The 19656-nt window shown below is 38.4% G+C and overlaps 1 protein-coding gene across 4 annotated transcripts in view; it reads left to right on the top strand.

Annotated features, from left to right (window-relative positions):
- LOC149261811 (extra-large guanine nucleotide-binding protein 3-like) overlaps window positions 1-19656 on the top strand; it is an 88347-nt gene that overhangs the window by 28112 nt on the left and 40579 nt on the right. For 2 of the 4 annotated variants that reach the window (XM_089422808.1, XM_089422799.1), the window contains one exon: window positions 15764-16008. In XM_089422808.1, the coding sequence (XP_089278934.1) occupies window positions 15764-16008 (245 nt within the window). Of the gene's footprint in view, window positions 1-15760; window positions 16009-19656 lie in introns of all 4 variants that reach the window. The other 2 variants (XM_089422804.1, XM_089422797.1) reach the window with 1 other exon arrangement.

The raw sequence follows: 19656 nt of genomic DNA, 5'->3' as shown, positions 1-19656 counted from the left end.
GGTTCTCCAAAGAAATGATTGAGTAAATCGTGACTCTGTTAAACATGGTTATCATTCAAAACAATGACAAACATCTATCAGAGCATAACGTGAAGATCACTGCAAAAATGAGCAAAATTCCTGAATTTTGAAGTCCTGTCTATAAACTTAGTTAAATATAGAAAGAACACAGGTCAAGTACATGTACTTTAGGGCCCAGGCCAAAATTCCTAATTTAACACCAAAGTATAAATTACAATGAATGATCTTTATAAAGACCTTCTCCCCTCTCCAAATCTGCTCTATGAAGTTTCTGTTTAGCTCCTGAAAGCATGAACATGAAAAATGATATGAATTAGGCTTTCATGTCTTTTGTAGATAGTTAGAGGAGAAAAAAAGAATAGGGGGGTCGAGCCCTGTCCAGTCACCTGTTGTTTATAGAGAGGCCCCCATTTTCCTGTTGCCTCCAAAATGGACAGGTATATTTGTTTGTTTTTTTCCCTGTTTTTATGCAGGAAATGAATCTGCCAGTGAGAAAAGCTTTTGATATTCGGGAATGTTTCCCAAGACAGGAAAGGTTTCCTATGTAGCTGGTAACAAATTGGGCAGAGAGACTGCTGGACTGTGGAGATTCTGTTGTAGATTAGCAAGTCCACATGTCCAATCTGCACTAGAAATCACTTTACCACCCTTGGGTGGTGTTAACCCCCAGATTTGCTTGTGCAACAGGTGGGTTAAAAGTCTAGCAACTTTCATCAGGTTGGTATTTAGTGACAGGTGTACCTGGTTTTGCAGGGATTAGAGTCCATTTCAGAGGCATGCTCACCAGTTTTGGAGGAAATTGCTTTTTTAGCAGATTTCCAAATTTTTAGGAGCTAGATATATGGGGTCCACAGGTTAGAGGCGATCACATATTATTGGCCCTGGGCAGTTCATGATGCTAATGAGCTTTTTCTGGATGACGTGAGACACTGCTGTTTTTAGCAGTTAAGGTTTTAGTGCTCATATGATGATTTTGAGCATGTATTTGTATTCCTTGTAGAAAATCGAGTTTGATGAGACTGATTTCATTGACATGTCATGTGATGCTATTTTTAGCAATGCTTATTTCTAGGCGTGCTATATTTGGCAGTGGTGTCATAGCAATTCTGTTCATTTTTCGTCTTTCATATTTTTTAAGGTGTCAGACTGCTAATTTTGGCACGTCTATATTTAACAATGTTATTTTTAGTAGGTATGGGCACTAGACTCTTGGTTCCAGTGAGCAGTTGGGAACTGAGCAAGTGGAAGTTTTTCATTGTGAGACATTATAACCATTTCAAGGTTCTCTCACTAGGGAAACTTTAGGTCGCCATCCTTTGTTATTGTTACGAAAAAATCTAGCAACTTAGTGCAATGCCTCACTAGGTTACCTAAACAATGTGCAACACACTGTAGTGATACCATTATTACCTCAACAACTACTCCCCTCTTTTTAGTGAAGTACATAATCCAACACAAGGGAGGCTTCCCTGATAGGGCTTAGGGGTCAAGTAACCCAAGGATCTTAAGCTAAGTGCCCCCTAAGGTTCCTACAACAAGAATGCATTGTATAAATGTATGACAAACTAGGGTTGGGGGTGGGTGGAGGAGTAAATTCAAGTCTTGGGTTCAACAGATCTATCGGTTAATCTAAAGGTTAGGGTTAGTGTATAAGGAGTCTCAAATAAGCTATCCGAACAAACCAAATAAAAAAAAAACTCAAGGCTATTATTATAAACGAAGGTTTTAAGCGAGCAAATTGCTGCAAAACAATTTTATAATCTAAGGTTGTAAGCCAACAAATTGTTGCAAAACAATAGTTAAAAACAACAAGAAATTTAACTGTTAAAATTGTGTAAAAGTTATATAAGATGAAAGCTGAATTTGAGAGTAAACTAAGGATAAAATTGCAACACTATTTTTTATTTAATAAAGCATGTAACAACAAATAAAGTTTGACGTCAGCCCTAGAAATTGACTGAAAAATGCATGAAAAACTCTTAATTAGCTTTTATAATGCATTTTTCAAACAAGACTTAACCCTAGGGCATACATCAATAAGTGTCATTAAAAGCTAAAAACCCAATATTTTGCTGCAATTTAGCCCAAGTTTACCAAAATAAAAATGATTTTTGTATTTTAGAGGAATGGCACAAGTGAGATACACTAGTGCCTTCTCAATCTAGGGCAAATGGAGTCTAGGATACAAACTATTTCAGAATTTCTTTGGAGTGATTCTAAATCTGAACAAGTTAGTGCAAGTAAACTAACTTACCCTAGGGTTTGTAATTTAGGTTCTCAACTTTCCAAATGATTGAAGGAAAGAAAAACCTATCTTTATTCTCCAATATTTCGAGGAAGGGTTTAGCTCAACAAGGGACAATGAAGCAAATACAAATAAACTAATGTAGCACAAGAACATTAATCACATGGAATATAATACCAAGATAAAGCAAATAAACTAACATACTTCACCATGCATATCCCCACCCATAATGTCACTCTACTAGTCCTATATTGGGCACAAGAGAGAATATCACTAATGAATAGAAGTTATGTTCCAAGTGTGACAATGATCTACGAGGACATCGACTCGCCTATTTATATGAGGATATCCAAGTTGGTTTTCCTTCAAATTAGGTTAAACGCCGTAAAATTGATTGAATCCATGATATAAGGTGCAATGGTCATCAAGTTGTGCCCCAAAAGATAGCTAAAATGATGAAATAACATGGAAATAAGCCTCGATTTACCCACACATGTGAATCTAAAATCCTCCAAGGGTGATGCCATCATCGAAAAGGCATGTCTCTCCATGAAAAGGTGCAATGAATAAATCAAGGTATGTATCATAAGTCATGTTTCTCCATTCAAATATGCTTCCTCATCAACAAAATAGCCCTCTATAGCCTAACTACGTCCTCCAAAAGCTCATGTCACCATGAAATGGGATGCTATGATGACATCATCAAGCTATGGCATGACATCATCAAGGTAGAAGGTTCATCTACCCTTTCATTGAGTGATCATCACCATCAAGAGAAGTGAAATGTCCATCAAGAAGGTTCATTGCCAACTTGGGGGCGTTTTGTGGTCTTAGGGGTGCACCAACTCTTCAAGCCAACGTCCTAGTATCAAAGGTCAATGTCCAAGGTCTTGGGGCTATAGGAGGGTCATATCATTTGTGCTAAGTCCTTGTTATGGACAATGCTCTTCAATTGGGCACTAATGTCCTCAATCAATTTTCTTGCATCATCATGGAATGTGGCTAGACATCCTCTACAAAGTGCTAGAGAAGCATCATACCATCCCTGAAGGGATCCTGGTTGCACTTACAAGAATTACCTAATACATACTCAAGGAATCAAGTTAAATCAACATCATGGGTACAAGAAGCATAAAAGCATCAAGGTGGACCATAGTCAATGTCATAGCCATCAAAGAACTTAGAAGTATCATCTTCACATGTCGTACTAACTTATGATTGTGCATTAAGATATTTGGGTATGGGAGAGATAGGTGCTTCCAACCCTAGGGGAGGAGTAGTTCCTAGGCGAACACTTTCAAATGATAGGTACAAGTGATAGGTGCTATGGCTTGGGGTCTACTTTATGAAAGGTGGCATAGTCTTATATTGTTGAGAAAAAGGGTACCAAGGAGGTGTTTCCTAGCGCTTTTTGCCTTTGGCCTTGGAAAACACACGAGACACCTTTTTAGTGTGTGACTTTATGAGTTATTAAAGTCATGTGACTTTTAATCACTTTATATTATTAAAGTTACTTTATGTTTTTAAAGTGACTTTATGTGGAAAAAGGTACAAGGTACAATAACTTAATAATGTGATTAGGGGAAGTCATTAATGAAGGGGGAGACCTAAAAGGGGGTCAATGGGAGATTAGGTCTCCACCCTTGATCAAGGAGAGCTGAGATCTAATCTCAACCATTGATCATAGGGTTAGGGATTCTCATGGCAAGAGAGGAACAGGAGAAAGAAAGAGCAGAGGACGATGCTCCATCTACCCCCTCGAGTGAACATTCACCTTAAGGAGACTAAAAGGGAGAAAAGACAAAGGAGAGACTCATTCTTCAAGTGTAGAGTTGGAGAAGAGGAGGTTGAGATAGCTTCTACAAGAGGAGGCTGAGATAGCTCCTGCTCAAGGAGGCTGAGATAGATTCTATTCAAGGAGGCTGAGATAACCTCTATTGACGAGAAGAGGAGGAGAAGGTTGTGATAGCAGAGACCATTTGCAGGAGGAGAAACCTACAACAACTTGGAGAGATTCCACAACACACAAATCAAGGAGGCAAAGACCAATCTCAGCCTCAAGTTTCAAGGATGAGGTTGTGGCACGCAACTTAAGACACTGGTAGAGGTTCCAGTGCGAATTTCCAGGGAGAAAAGGTGGACTAGTAGGTTCGAAAATCAAGGGACAGTGAGGTCTGACACCCTAAGTTACAAGGAGAAGTCAGGACTGTAATTTCTAGATAGTATCAACGCATTTTTTGAGGCTGTGTTTGCACAAATTTCGAGGTGATAAATTGTCAGCCTAAGGCATGAAGTCCAAGGAGGGTTCGCTGGACTGACAAGCACAAGAATCGAGGTCTGAGTGCTATAAAGTGTCACGCATTTCTATGCCGGAAAATCTGGAAAGTGTTGAAAAGTGTAACTAGGTTCAGTCTTCATAACGACATGTAATTATGATTTTATGTAATGAGATATAAAGAAGAAAAATAAATTTATTGTATTGACTTGCTTCATGGGTTTCATGAGCAAGAGATTTATTTTTGAGTCAAGACTCCCATTGAGAGACTTTAGGATTTATTTGTCATCTATTCATAAAATGTTAGAATCATTGTCATGTAATGAAGTTATGTTACACTTTGTAAAAGGTCAAACTTGTCTATGAAAAGTATCCTCCAAGACCTTGTCACTTATCCTCTTCAAGTCGGCCTACAACGATGGAAGAAACTGTTAGAAGAAGTCGACCTAACCACAAATGATCATATAGGCCTAAAGGACGTGAGGAAAGGTGTATATATAAGCCAAACTCGGCCTCACTTAGAGCAAGCAACTCAACAAGCATTCAATCAAGAAGAAGTGCGAAGTAGAGTCCAGCAAAAGAAGTGTGAAGAAGGTATAGCGAAGGAGATTCTTCTGGGTATTGCGAAGTAGGATTTCTTATGGGATCAAGAAAGAGAGGTTTCTTTTGGGGCAGAAGAAGAGATTCTTTTGGTGCAGTGAAGAGGAGGTTTCTTCTGGGATCAACGAAGAAAGTTTTCTTCTGGGGCAGCGAAGAAAAGATTCTTATGGGACAACAAAGGAGGTTTCTTCTGCGTAGCTGAGATCGAGATTCTCTAGAGGAAGCCAGTGAGATCATAGAGATCGAGTTTCTCTAGAAGGAGCCAAGGAGAGTAGTTCGAGATCAAGAAGGAAGTCGAGAAAGGGAAGAGGCAGAGCATCAAGGTTAGTGACAAGGTTCTTGGGAGGATACTAGAGTCAAGGGTCTGTGTCATGGTCTTGGTACTCATTAATTGAAGATCTAGAAGAAGAATTTTGATCGGGTTTTCCTCTCAAGAGGTGAGAGGTTTTGGCCTTGGCTGACAAGCCTACATACTATGTCACTTGTCTTTTATTGTGCATATTGGTAATTGTCTTGATGAAAAGAACACAATAATAACATAACAAAGAAAAGACTATAAGCTAAGAAGTAAAAGTATATCACAAGCAATTATCAAGCATAGAAATCTTTTAACTGTTCATGCCCTAGATTACTCAACATGGTATTAAAACTTAGGTACTGAAGTCAAGAAGGGGCATTCAAAGCAGGTAGACACACGAGAATCGAGCTTCAAAGAAGGATCAAAGCAAGTCAAAGAACACCGAGCCATTCAAACAAGAAGACATCAAGCATCGAAGAAGAATCATAGTAGATTCAAGTGCTACCAAGGTCAAGATCTTCAAAACCCTAGATCGAAGAAATCTACATCAGCAAGAGTCTTGAATCATCTTCAAGGAAGAGAAAGACTAAAACATTCAAGAATGATCGTGAATCAAGCTCTTTCTCATCAATCTTTCAAGAAGCAAATCCTCTATCAACATCAAGATTAAGGAGGAAGTAAGCATCGATTTCTCAGGTAAGTCTATGACTATATCTGATAATAACAAAATGTCTTTTTGCAAGGAAAGCAATAAATTGGTTGGTGCTACAAATTTGCTTGCATGGAAGAAAAGGACAGACCTAAATTTTATTGAGAATGAGGCCATGGATCCCATCAAGGGATCAATAACCCAACCTCCAAAGGAAAATACTCAAGCACATGCTAGATTCATGAAGGGAGAAGTGAGAGCCTAGAGGATTCTTATAGAATCTATTAAAGACTCTCTAATCCCATCTGTATCAAAGTTGGAGACTGCAAAAGCTATATATGACAAATTGGTAGAGTTGTTTTTCGTAAGTACTGCAGGAGAAGTAATCTCGTTAAGGCAAGAACTCTACAAACTGAAGATATCCAAGGAAGATGGAATAGTCTCATACTTTATGAGGATATCAAAAAACCGAGATCAACTACAAGAACTAGGAGAAGTCATGTCTGATAGAGAGATGACCACAGTGGTACTGAATGCACTACCGGAAGAATGGGTAACTTCACTTCAAGTTTATATGGGAAGAAAGAGACTACTCCATTTCATGATCTATGGTCACTCTGTAACATCGAAGAAACCAAATTGAAGGCAAAAGTTGATGTTGGACCAAATGAGCAGAATCAAGCATATGCTGTTATGGCAAGAAGAAAAGGGAAATTTAGAAAGTTCGGTCCTCAAAAGAAAAGGAAGAACATGGATAAGGTAAGATGCTATGGATGTCAAGAACTTGGGCACTATAGAAGAGATTGTCCTAAACGTAGTAAGGACAAGAGGGATAGGGAAGAAGCCCACATTACTGAAGAAGTGAAAGACCTTGAGACAAAGAAGTTTAAGAATGAAGAAGTAAACGATCTCTACTATGATTGAGATGATCTTCTTCGCTAGAAGGTACTTTTTACTTGTAATTTATAGATAGAAGGCAATGTAAATAAGATAGGATGCATCAGATTAAGAAAATAATATCGTGATAGAAGCATTAGAAGTAAGAGCTCATGACATGGGAAGTAGAAAGAATGTCTGGGATAAATTCTACTATTTACAAAGAATGAGAGCTCTTGGAAACCTCATTGAAACCTCAAGTGATACTTATAGAAAGAAGTAGAGGTCATCATCGACTGGGATCATCATACTATAGTCAATAAGGAAACATCTGTCGGGTGAGGATATGAAAGATCCTCAAGTTTCTTTGATGGAATCCTCATCAAAAGATTCACCGATCTAAAAAGAAAGCAAGAGTTTCATAAGGAATTCCAACTCATGGGATTCAAGGATGATGGTATGATGACATAACAGGAAAGCAGGTCTAAAGGATAAAGTTCTTTCGTTCAAATAAAGCTACTACAAGAAGTCTAGATGACTGAAAGGAAAGATGAGGTATGTATGCTTACATAGGATATTATGAAAGTCATGTCATATGGTTGCAAATAATATGGATCACTATTTCCATCTTGGGAAATATGATCAAGAGAAGAAGGGATCTCCTCCTCCGAAAGATTGCAGAAAGGCATAAGTCACACTAGATGAAATCAACATAATATGTTCTCATATGAATCATGAGGAAGCTGACTACAATTGAGGATCTTTGATTGGAAGCTCCTGGGAATGAAGTGTGAAAAGAAAGGACGAGATCGTGAAAGTATGCAACAAAGGTAGAAGGCATTCAACATCCGAGACCAAGAAGACTTGACTAGAATAACTCCCGGAAAGATATGAAGACTTTGATAGGAGTCGGAAAAAGATGGAGACCCTTGACAATAAATATCTTTGGGAAATGTGTCAATTTGTATGCAGGATGCTGATGCTTATAGGAAGATGTCATGAAGAAAGACCATCACAAAGCTAATGTTCGATTTAAGTGTTCATTTGTTATTCCTGAACTAAAATGTGGATGGGCTTATGTAGGACTGCCAAAGGTAAGATCTGTGGATGACCTCCGAGAGGACCATATTGAAGGATGTAAGATCCTTCTGGAAAATATGGCATGAAAGAAAGCAGAATGACATGAAGCAAAGCCAAATGGAAAACTGATGGATCCCTTTCTAATGAAACGAGGATATGACTAACTCATGGATGAAGATGATGGATGGTCTGTTCCCTATGAAAAAGTCTCCGAAAGATGAAGACTCCATGACAAAAGAAATTGATGACATCGAAGAAGAGAGGAGTTATTCAGGCAGCTGGTTGTTCTACATGAGGAGCTGCAGTAGGTCCCTAATTAAGAGGGAGCCTGGAAAATAAGTTTCTTACTTGGAAGAAACGTGGAACTTCCCAAGCCAAGAGGGAGCTTAGGTACATTCCTTTTTGGTAGGAATAAGTAGATTCCTTTATTGGAATATGTCCTCCCTATTTGAGAGGGAGAGATAGACATGTCATTCTAGTTTTCACCTGGGGAGATAGAATGGAGGATTGGGTAATCATTTGGCATTCGATACTCTTTGAGGATGAGATAGGGCATCCAATAGGTGAGTAGTCGTGGAGGACCGATATTCTTTGAGGGTTGGGGAGTCCAAGATAAGAATAGTCCTCATGGAACACACCCTGAGAACTCGAGCATGGATGTTTCGAGAGAGACAATGATGAGAGTGTCTATAAATCATTGGTCTCGCCAACATTGAGCTTAGATCTTGTGGAGATAAGGAGTTGTTAGTCAATGCCTTGCTATGTAACAATGCTGGTTGATATGATGCTATACAAATGAGTTACAAATCCAAATTCTTCTTATGAGAAATTCTTCAAGATTGAGAAAGTCCAAGTACCATTATGAATACCTCACTAGTTAAGAGGGAGTGTTGAAAAGTGTAACTAGGTTTGGGCTTCATAATGACATGTAATTATGATTTTGTGTAATGAGATGTAAAGAAGAAAAATAAATTTATTGTATTGACTTGCTTCATGGGTTTCATGAGCAAGAGATTTTATTTTTGAGTCAAGACTCCCATTGAGAGTCTTGACTCTCATCTAGTCATAAAATGTTAGAGTCATTGTCATTTAATGAAGTCATGTTACATTTTGTAAAAGGTCAAACTTGTCTACGAAAAGTATCCTCCAAGACCTTGTCACTTGTCCTCTTCAAGTCAGCCTACAACGATGGAAGAAACTGCTAGAAGAAGTCGACCTAACCGCAAGTCATCATGTTGGCTTAAAGGACATGAGGAAAGGTGTATATATTAGCCACACTCGGCCTCACTTAGAGCAAGCAACTCGACAAGCATTCAATCAAGGAGAAAGTGCGAAGTAGAGTCTAGCAAAAGAAGTGCGAAGAAGGTATTGCGAAGAAGGGTTTCTTCTGGGATCAACAAAGAGAGGTTTCTTCTGGGGCAACGAAGAAGAGATTCTTTTGGGGCAGTTAAGAGGAGGTTTCTTCTGGGATCAACGAAGAGAGGTTTCTTCTGGGGCAACGAAGAAGAGATTCTTCTGGGACAACAAAGGAGGTTTCTTCTGGGTAACCAAGATCGAGATTCTCTAGAGGAAGCTAGTGAGATCATAGAGACCGGGTTTCTCTAGAAGGAGCCAAGGAGAGCCGTGCGAGATCAGGAAGGAATTCGAGAAAGGGAAGAGGCAGAGCATCAAGGTTAGTGACAAGGTTCTTGAGAGGATACTAGAGTCAAGGGTCGGTGTCATGGTCTTGGTACTCATTAATTGAAGATCTAGAAGAAGAATTTTGATCGGGTTTTCCTCTCAAGAGGTGAAAGGTTTTGGCCCTGGCTGACAAGCCTACATACTGTGTCACTTGTATTTTATTGTGCATATTGGTAATTGTCTTGATGAAAAGAACACAGTAGTAACATAACGAAGAAAAGTCTATAAGTTAAGAAGTAAAAGTATATCACAAGCAATTATTAAGCAGAGAAATCTTTTAATTATTCGTGCACTAGATTTCTCAACAGAAAGTGGCCCGAAATTATAGGTAGTGAATGCTGGACCTGTGGCACGAGATCCTAGACTAGGATACAAATTTCTAGGAGCTGGTCAGAGTTCTTCAAGGGAGAGATAAGTACTTGAAGTGTATTTAAATGTTGTAATTGATTCTTTGAGATAAGTAATAAAACTCCTCTTCAAACTAGTTTTCCCCTTTAGGGTTTTTCCAGTGTCTGAGATTGACCAAAAATAAGTGTACAATTTATGTTCATGCTTGTGTAAAATTTGTATCAGCTGAAAGTGAAGTTAAAAGTAGTGGTAACCTAACAGTGTTTTGGTTTCAATTTAATATTCATGTTTATGTATTAGCTACATTGAAATGAGTTGTGGGCGGTAAACAATGATGTTAAAACAAACTAAAACTGGCGGGGCTACAAGGACCTTGAATTTTCTACATATTGGTTATATAAAACCTTTATCCATGAGAGCCTTTGAAGACGGAATGCTTAGGTACTTGAGTTACCTTTCCTCACTTTTGTTTTTTGAAGCCTCCATATTTAGCTTTTTGTTTATTTGATATTACTTGTTTAAACGGGCTTCATTGATTCATTGTGTAATAATGGTGCTATAATCCCCTTAAATGATGGGTAGTTTATTGCTTCATCGGGGTTGAGTTGTTCATTGAATGTTCCTTTTACTTTGATAGGTGTGATATGTATTATGCATGGATACTCTTGTATAAGAGGGGGTAGAGCTCAAGCTACATTTGGCTTTTGCTTGCTTTACATCCCTTGCCATTCTTTTGCTTATGCTTTTTTCTTTTCTTACATCTGCATCAACCTTGGGTATTTTCAACCCCTTCTTCTTAGTGGACAAGGTCAGTAGGGAACCAATACGAGTGATTGGCTACAACTAATCAAAAGATGGGATAAAAGACATTGGGACAAGTGTTAAGTATGAATAACACAGAGCGCTACCATCCTCCTATTTATGCCCCTTCTAGAGAGTGAATTAAAGACCCTAAGGAAGGTGAAGCTAGACTAAGGATACATGATAACCATGAAGGTGAAGTAAGGGAACACATATACAACCTGTTGATTATTATAGCTCCAATAGGTGCATTTGCATAAGCTAGGTGTCAACCATGTAGAAATTGTCCAAAGCCTCTCTAGGTACTTTCTTAATTTATTAATTCACTCTTATGATTTTTTGCTAATTCTAAATTAGAAAAAACACATTGATTAATTAATTAATTAATGTTGGCTACTGTGCTATGGTTTTCTAAATAAAAGTGAATTAGATCAAATCTCTATTGTTGACCTCAAGTGAGGTTGAGGATTTAATTCTGGCCATTCATCACTTAGGAGATTAGATTTAGGCATTTGGCTCAATGAGAAACCTAAGGAGAGGAGAAAGACACATTAAACATTGAGAGAGCGATTTTCTCAAATGGAGAGTGAGATACTCAAGGAAACGTTGTAGTAGGAAATTTTGGAGGGAACTTGACGAGGTCAAGATTTTGGAGGGACAAATTTGCAAGGGGGCGAAACTCATCTTGGAGGCTTGTGTAGGGGGGCCTTACAGGTCATGACATAATTGGGGTTGAGATATTCTCCCAGTGCATGGGCTTTACAGAGTTAGGAGAGAGGAGGTTGAATTGCGCACTGGAGAAGCTATTTTTCTAGGGGCCGGAATATTCCAAGGGTTGAGTTTTCAAGGGGATGAATTTTCTAGGGGGTTGAGATTTGAAGGTTCCATTTTTGTTGTATAAATTCTATACTTCTTTGTGGACCATTTTCCCTGTAAGAGACTCCCTATATATTCTGAGTAATAGAAGTGAAGAGTAAATTGGAGAGTTTGAAATTTTTATTTTGTGATTGATTTTCTACTTGTTCTTGTGTTGCATTTTTATTTTTAAATACCATTGTATTTTTTTATTCAACAATTTAAAAATTTAATTTACTGGGATAAATAATAGTTGGGTATAAAATATTGTTGGTAATATTAATTCAGATCTGGAATTGGGGAAAATTAACATGGTACCAGAGCAATAAACTCTGAAGGAGTGAAAGATTGATTTGTCACAGGGTTATTGCAGAATAATTTCCAGATGTAATATTTTTCGTGGTTGAGTGTTTGATTTGGAGGTTGGAGGGATGGCTACAATTGGACTAAGATTTGAAGACCGATTGGAGTGTGCATCCATCTGTAGTCCCTGAGAGGAGAGGATACCATTAGTGCTTATGGAGAATGGGATTTGGGATTTTGCAAATCAGAAACTCATCCTTCCTACTAATGCTACACAACTGGCTTCCCATAACCAAAAGGATGTGAAAGCTAGGAGGATCATTTTGGATGTGGTTAAGGATCATGTGATCCCTCATTTATCTGGATGGAAGAATGCTAGATGTGGGAGGTTCTGATGAAATTATACCAGAGCGATAACCAAAACAGGAAGATGGTGCCGAAGAAGAAACTTAGGGCACGGAGATGACTAAATTAGATACAATAGCATCTTATCTCATCGAGATCTCACAAGTTCATGATGAGTTGGCTATAATTGGGGAGGTCGTGTTAGATCAAGAATTGGTAAGGACGTCCATGAATGGCTTCACTAAGCCATGCGCTCCCTTCGTTAAAGGTATTTTTGTGGCACGAGAGAAACTTCTGGACTGGGAGAGATTGTGGGATGACTCCATCTAAGAAGAGATTTGAAAGGAATCATTACATGGAAGCTAGTGTAGGGGTGATGATGATGTTGAAGGAAATGTAACTAGGTTCAGTCTTCGTAAATGTACTTTTAATATTTGTATTTATTCAAGAAAAGAAATATTATTTCTATAATATATGTCAATGAGTTCCTTGCTCATTGAAATATGTCTAGCACATGTTAAAGTGCTATAGGTGAGAGAAACAGTCAAAATAATAATGTTGAAGACCTTAAGGGCATGTTACACTAGGTATACTTATGTATAAGAGTCAAAGAAGACACCTCCAAGCAAAGTCAAGTCCCCCCAAGCAAAGACACCATCAAAAGAAGCAATCCGTAGCAAAGAAGTCAAGTCGGCCTGCAGTCTTCAACTCGACCTTCAAGTCGGCCTAAAGGAGGGACAATCCTCTATATATAGAGCCTGTCCACTCCTCTAAAGATAGAGTAAAAATCATCTTTGAAATCAACGAAGTAAGAGAGTTGAGTAAAGGGTGAAAGAAGTCGAATAGAAGGATTGATAGTGATTTCATGGTTTATCAAGCAGTAAATTTCCATGGCACTCAGTTTAGTAGATGTCGAGTACATGACTGTGAGTTGTGACGCCATTTGGCTTCGCATGATTCTCCTAGGGTTATTTTCTATGGAGTTGGATCCCATTGTGAATTATCGTGATAATTAGAGTTGCATCAAACTCTTTGAGAATCCAATTTTTCATGACAGGTCCAAGCATGTAGAAATAATATATCACTTCATCAGAGACAGGGTCCAAAGGGGAGCTGTGAAGCTTTAGTACATTTCCACGGATGGACAAGTTGCAAATATTCTCACCAAGCCCCTTGTGAAGGGGAAGTTTGTCTTTTACAATGATAAGATGGGGTGGTGCAAAATATCATCTTCGCTAGGAGGCAGTGTTGATGATTATTGCTTGAAGTTTGAACAAGTTCTTCTGCATAGGCTAGATGTCAAACATGCAAAAGTTGTTCAAAGCCTCTCTAGCTACTTGCTTAATAAGTGATTTTTATGATTTTGTCCCAAGTCTCACTTTTTTCCGAAGTTTTTCCGAGGAAATATCCGAGTAGATCCACTCAAAGGGATCATTTCCCGCTGACTTATTAGCAGAGCCTAACCCCAAGGGCATCAAGGAGAATTGACCACGTGACCTCCCATTAGTGAGGTCCTTTTAGCAATGGGAACTCGACCAATTGAGGTAACCCTCGGGGCTTATCCCAAGTCTCACTTAGGAAAATGACAGTGATTACTTAATAAATGTTGGCTACTGGGCTTAGGTTTTCTAAAGAAAAGTGAATTATTCACTATAATGAATTAGATCTAATCTCTACTGTTGATCTGAAGTGAGTCTTAGGATTTAATCCTAGCCATCTACCCCTTAGGAGATTAGGGTTAGGGATCTAGCTCAAGGAGAAATTATAAAAGAAAGCCTAAGAAGAGGAGGAAGACACATCGAACATTGAGAGAGCAATTTTCTCAAGTGGAGAGTGAGAGACTCAAGGCTAAGGAGAAGGAATTGTTGCAACAGGAAATTCTGGAGGGACCTTGAGGAGGTCAAGATCGTGGAGGGCTGAATTTGCAAGGGGGATAAAACTCATGTTGGAAGCTTGTGCAAGGGGCTGTATAGGTCATGTCCTAGCTGGGGCTGAGATATTCTTCTGGGCTGTAAAGGGCTAGGAGAGAGGAGGCCAAATTGCAGATTGGAGAAGCTGATTTTTCCAGGGGTCAAAGATTTCTAGGTTGCACTTTTGCTCTTTAAATTTGGTGGTTGAATAGTCTTGTTTTTTTCTAGTGGAGTGGCATATGTGCCTTTACTTTGATCTTTTGATCAGTTAAAGTGCATGTCTATCTTCTTTTCTTCTTTCATATTTGGCTGCTGTGAATTGGAATCTCTCATATTATTTGATTTTACAAGTTTCTTGTGTCCTTGGTTGTTTGCACACATATCAAGACAACTACATTGTGTGCTGATCATTTACAAGTGATTGACAGGGCATGAATATTAGGGACATCCCCTTGTGACTGGAGAAACAACAGTCCTAACAGAGGAGTAATTAGTGATGACCTTTGGATCTCAGGTTTGCATGGAGTAGATGTGAGTGATCACAGGTGGAAAATCCGTTAATTTGCACTTCTTCTCGTTTGATACTGGTTATGAGAATTCTTCTTCTCTTGATGTGGATATCGAATATTATTGCATGTGGTGGTCTTTCTGTTCCTTCTTTATTTGAAGTATAAATTGATTGCAACAAGTTGTCTTTCTAAGAGCATTCCAAATTTCAAATAAGTGACTGGGTATAGCTATCTATCAATTTTCATATGTAAATTTCACTGTGCTTTCTACTTTGCACACACACACACACACATATATATAATTTTACTGCTGTTGTACTGTTTCCCAGTGTTTATGTATAATTTCCAGGTAATGAAAGATACCCTTAACTACAAGTCTATATATTTTTGGAAAATTTTAACCATGCAAGAGCACATTTTAACAGTAATCTTGCATATGGTATGTTGAAACAATGATAGTACTTGTGAGTTTTTTGGTTTAAATGTGGTTACGTGGTGTTATGGGAGTTTTTATTTTCATTTTTCATAATAAAACTGCAAATGCTGTATTAGAAGTTGAAGATAAGATTTAAATGTGGTAATTTTACTGCCGTTGTACTGTTTCCCAGTGTTTATGTATAATTTCCAGGTAATGAAAGATAGCCTTATCTACAAGTCTATATATTTTTGGAAAATTTTAACCATGGAAGAGCACATTTTAACAGTAATCTTGCATATGGTATGTTGAAACAATGATAGTACTTGTGAGGTTTTTGATTTAAATGTGGTTACGTGGTGTTATGGGAGTTTTTATTTTCATCTTTCATAATAAAACTGCAAATGCTCTATTAGAAGTAAATATGAAGATCAGATTTAAATGTGTTACGGAAGTTTTTATTTTAATTTTTCATAGTAAAACCACAAATGCTTGATTAGAAGTAAAGTTGAAGATCATGTCTGATAATCATGTGGATTTTCTGATATAGTAGGGGAGAGTGAACAAGAAGCTGATGTTCAAAGTGTTTATTCCATCCAACCGAGATTGAAGGCCTTTTCTGACTGGCTTCTGAAAATTGTTGCGATGGGGGATTTTGATAACTTTTTCCCAGCTGCCACACGTGAGTATGCTCCTTTGGTTGAGGAATTATGGAGGGACCCTGCAATTCAGGCGACATATAAAAGAAGAAATGAGTTGCACATGCTTCCCGATGTTGCTGGTTACTTCTTGGGGCAGGTAGGAGTTTTCTTGTCAATAAATAATATTTGATACACTGTTTAATCCATGGTCATATGGTATTGCATTTATATAACAGCTGCCCTTAGAAGTTGAAGTGTTTGTTTATCTACTTAAACATGTTATTTGGTTATTATGTGAATATTACAGCTGCCCCTGAAAACTACGTTTCACCTTACCCTGCTAATCCTAACTGTCATAGCTCATAGCAAATAAAATACTAAAATTGGCTGTCAGATGATCTTATGTATTGGTCCTGGGGAATCTTTATGATGTAAGAATGACCTACCAAGGTTCTCTTTGTATTGCAAGAAAGTACAAGAGTATGATCCAGGTAAAAGGGTACAAGAGTAGCTATTGGTAGTACAATAGTCTTGGTATAAAGTTCTTGTTGAAGAGACAGGTACAAATCGACTTTGTAGTCTCATTAGGCTACTATTATTGTTATTTCCTATCCTGTATGCAATTTCTCCTGCTTCTCTTTACATGTTTTCAGAGTGTATGCCCTTGTGAATACAAAATATGAGAAGGCTATTACAAGCCTGATCCCATAAAAGAAATAGAGCCACAAGCATGAAAACCAATCATCCCATGATCTGCAACAATCTTAGAATCTGGTGATCAAAATGTGACAGAGAATGACAAGCAGCCATTTTGAACCATTACTGTGCAGTGTGAACATGAACCTGTAGTGGATATTACCAATATACTTTCTGTATATTCGAGTTTGGTACCAATGCACTAGGTCCTTAGTATGTACTAACCATTGACATTAAAAATATAACTGACTAGTTTTATGGATTTAATCAAATTTGCTCTTCCTTAGAGTGCATGAGTCTGCTGGTTCTGTTTCTTTACTCATAATTTTATTCCTTGATTATATTGGTTTTTCAGAATGAATACAGTTGCACAAGAAGACAAGATACTATCTTATTAAACTGTCTTGATTTTCTATTGCTCAGAAACACAGTTTTACATGGTACAGTACAAAATTTGTTCCAAATTGTTGACGTTTGTAGTTCAGGCAGGTACTTCTGCACGAGCCTAAGTGTCTAGGCCTCCAGAAGTTGCTCAAAGTCTCCTTAGGCCTTTTGCTCTAGTGTGAGCAAGTTGCATTTTTAACTTAGCTTAAGTTTTAACGTAGGAAAAACACATAATTGTTATGTTGGCTTATTGAGCTAAAGAAACATCTGAAAAATTTATGTATTTACTTTAGTAATTATGTTTAAACTCAATTCTTGATTTGAAGTGAGGCAAGATCTAATCTTGAATGTCAATCATTTTGGAGATTAGGGTTAGGGATTTAGCTCAACGAAAAGTTAGAAAAGCAAGGCTAAGGAGAGGGAAACTACACACCATATAGCAACACAAGATTGAGAGAGGCATTTCAGTGAGGTGTGTAATACTCTAATGTGTTGGGTCCGAGGAAGTGGGGCAGCAAGGAGATTCACAACAATCAAGGAAGGCTTGATAAACTGGATCAGATCCAGTTGCAATACTTGCGTTTTCTCAGTTGAGCTATTATCCTAGGATGGGAACCCAAGTAGGTTATGAATATTTTAATGATAGACCTATTTAATTGGGTAGAATCTGTTGTGTCATTTTTTTGTGAGATTGGCTATATTTTGCTTGTGCTAATCTAATGTTAATAATCAAGTTGTGTGTTAATTCAGTATATCTGCAATTCAGGATTGTCGTGTTCTAGGTTTGCAGGAAAATTAACATGGTATTAGAGTGATAAACTCAGAGAACCGAATCGCAAGGTGCCAGGTTCATACAAGATTGCCAGGGCCAGTTTTGGTTGGGTCATATGGGGAACACTTTTTTTAAAGGGATTGAGATCAGAGGATGTACAACGTACGACACAGTCGTACAGTGAAGACAACTGAGTAAGACATGGCTGAATTCAATTTTTTTTAGGGGTAATTACAAAAAAAATAAAAAAGGGGGTCTCAAGGAGGGTGTGGTTGACAACCTTGTGTGGGTTGTCAGATCCATCCAACAGTTGGTCACCAAGGTCTACAACCACCGAATAGTCCCCCATGTAGAAATTCAGAACCGGTTGACCAGTTGTTGGAAGGACTAGGCCACTAGTTCTAGCCGAGCGACAACAAATGCAAATTAGGGGTGGCTCGGGACGACTTAGTGTAGCGCAATTATAGGGGATCGAAGTAAGCAAACAACATAGGAGCAACAATTGAGGATTCCACTATTGAGAGGTCATGCGAGTGAAAAGTAGTCAGGTGAGTGGAAAACAACCATTGCAATACAATTGACAGCCAAGATAGAAGAAGCGTTGAGAAATGTTGTAGGGATGTTGTGGTCATGCACGAGTTGGGGGTGGCTAAGAGTCGGTGTACTAGTAGCTAGCTGACAGTTAAGTCAAGCTATATAATTGACATTGCTGTTGTAGGAGAAGACTTAGGGGACCTATAGGTGGAGACACCGACAACAACCAAAACAGAGAGCACAAGCCGCTTAGAGGACAAGCTGACAGAGGCTAACTAGAGGGACTTGATGCGAAATGGTTGGGGAATCTACTAAAGACTCAAGTCATGTAGTCGCTGGGCAAGACAGAGAAGCCATCATCACCATAGAATGGTTGTGGTGCACTAAGAGGAGATCTGTTGTGGGTGACAACTATCATAGGAAAGTATTAGGTTTGTGGAGAATGAGCAAAGGCCATGGCTGTAGTGGAGACCTTGGGGGAGTGGTTGGTCTTAGGTAGAAATTGCCACCAATCGGGCCAATAGTGGGTCAACAAAGTAGTGCGGTGAGCCCATGAAGGTGTGGTGACAACACAAAAGTATTGTTGGGTAATAGGCTAGAGGCGTAGTTAGAGATTGCAAAGTTTTTTCTTTACAAGCAGGATTAGCAGAGGCAACTCGCAGAGGGAGAGAGGGAGACCATACCAATTAGGGTGTAAAAGGACTAGAATTTCTTAGTTTATTTTTTGATTTGGAGATGGCAACAATTGCTCTTAGGTTCGAGGACAAGTTGGATGGCGCTTACAACTTTAGTTTATGGAAGGAGAGGATATGGATAACGACCTATGGGATTTTGTTAACACCTAGATTATAAATCCTTCAGATGCTACAACTCTTGCTTCCCACAAATTGGAAGACGTGAAAGCTAGATGTATCATCATGGATGGGGTGAAGGATTATATGATCCCTCACATATCAAGGAAGAATAGTGCCCATGAGATGTGGACCGCTTTAATGAACCTATATTAGAGTGATAATCATAATTGAAAAATGGTGTTGAGGGAGAAGCTTAGGAACATCGAGATGCCTGGATTAGACATAGTGGCATCACACCTCACTAAGATTCAACAAGTTTGAGATAAGCTTGGAGCTGTTGGGGAACAATTCAACCACAAGGGAGGATTCCCCAGATCACCTAACAAATATTATAACGCTAGGGTTCAAGGTGATGAATAAGAGGTCTATAATATTGGATGTGTTAGAAAATAAAAAAGGTAGAAAGATTGTCTTATGTTGATAATTACCTGTGATATTCTTGTAGCCTTATTAACTTTCTTTATGTTCTTCTTTTATCTTCTTTTCATCAAGCAAACATTAAATCAAAACATGAAGATCAAGGACACTAGATATAGGCACTCAACCAGGGTTAAAACCCCTGTAT

Source organism: Pinus tabuliformis, chromosome 6, assembly GCF_031772625.1.
Source record: "Pinus tabuliformis cultivar Carrire ecotype Pingquan chromosome 6, CPIR1, whole genome shotgun sequence".
In the NCBI taxonomy this organism is placed as follows: Eukaryota; Viridiplantae; Streptophyta; class Pinopsida; order Pinales; family Pinaceae; genus Pinus; species Pinus tabuliformis.
This window is presented reverse-complemented; position numbering and strand designations above follow the sequence as displayed.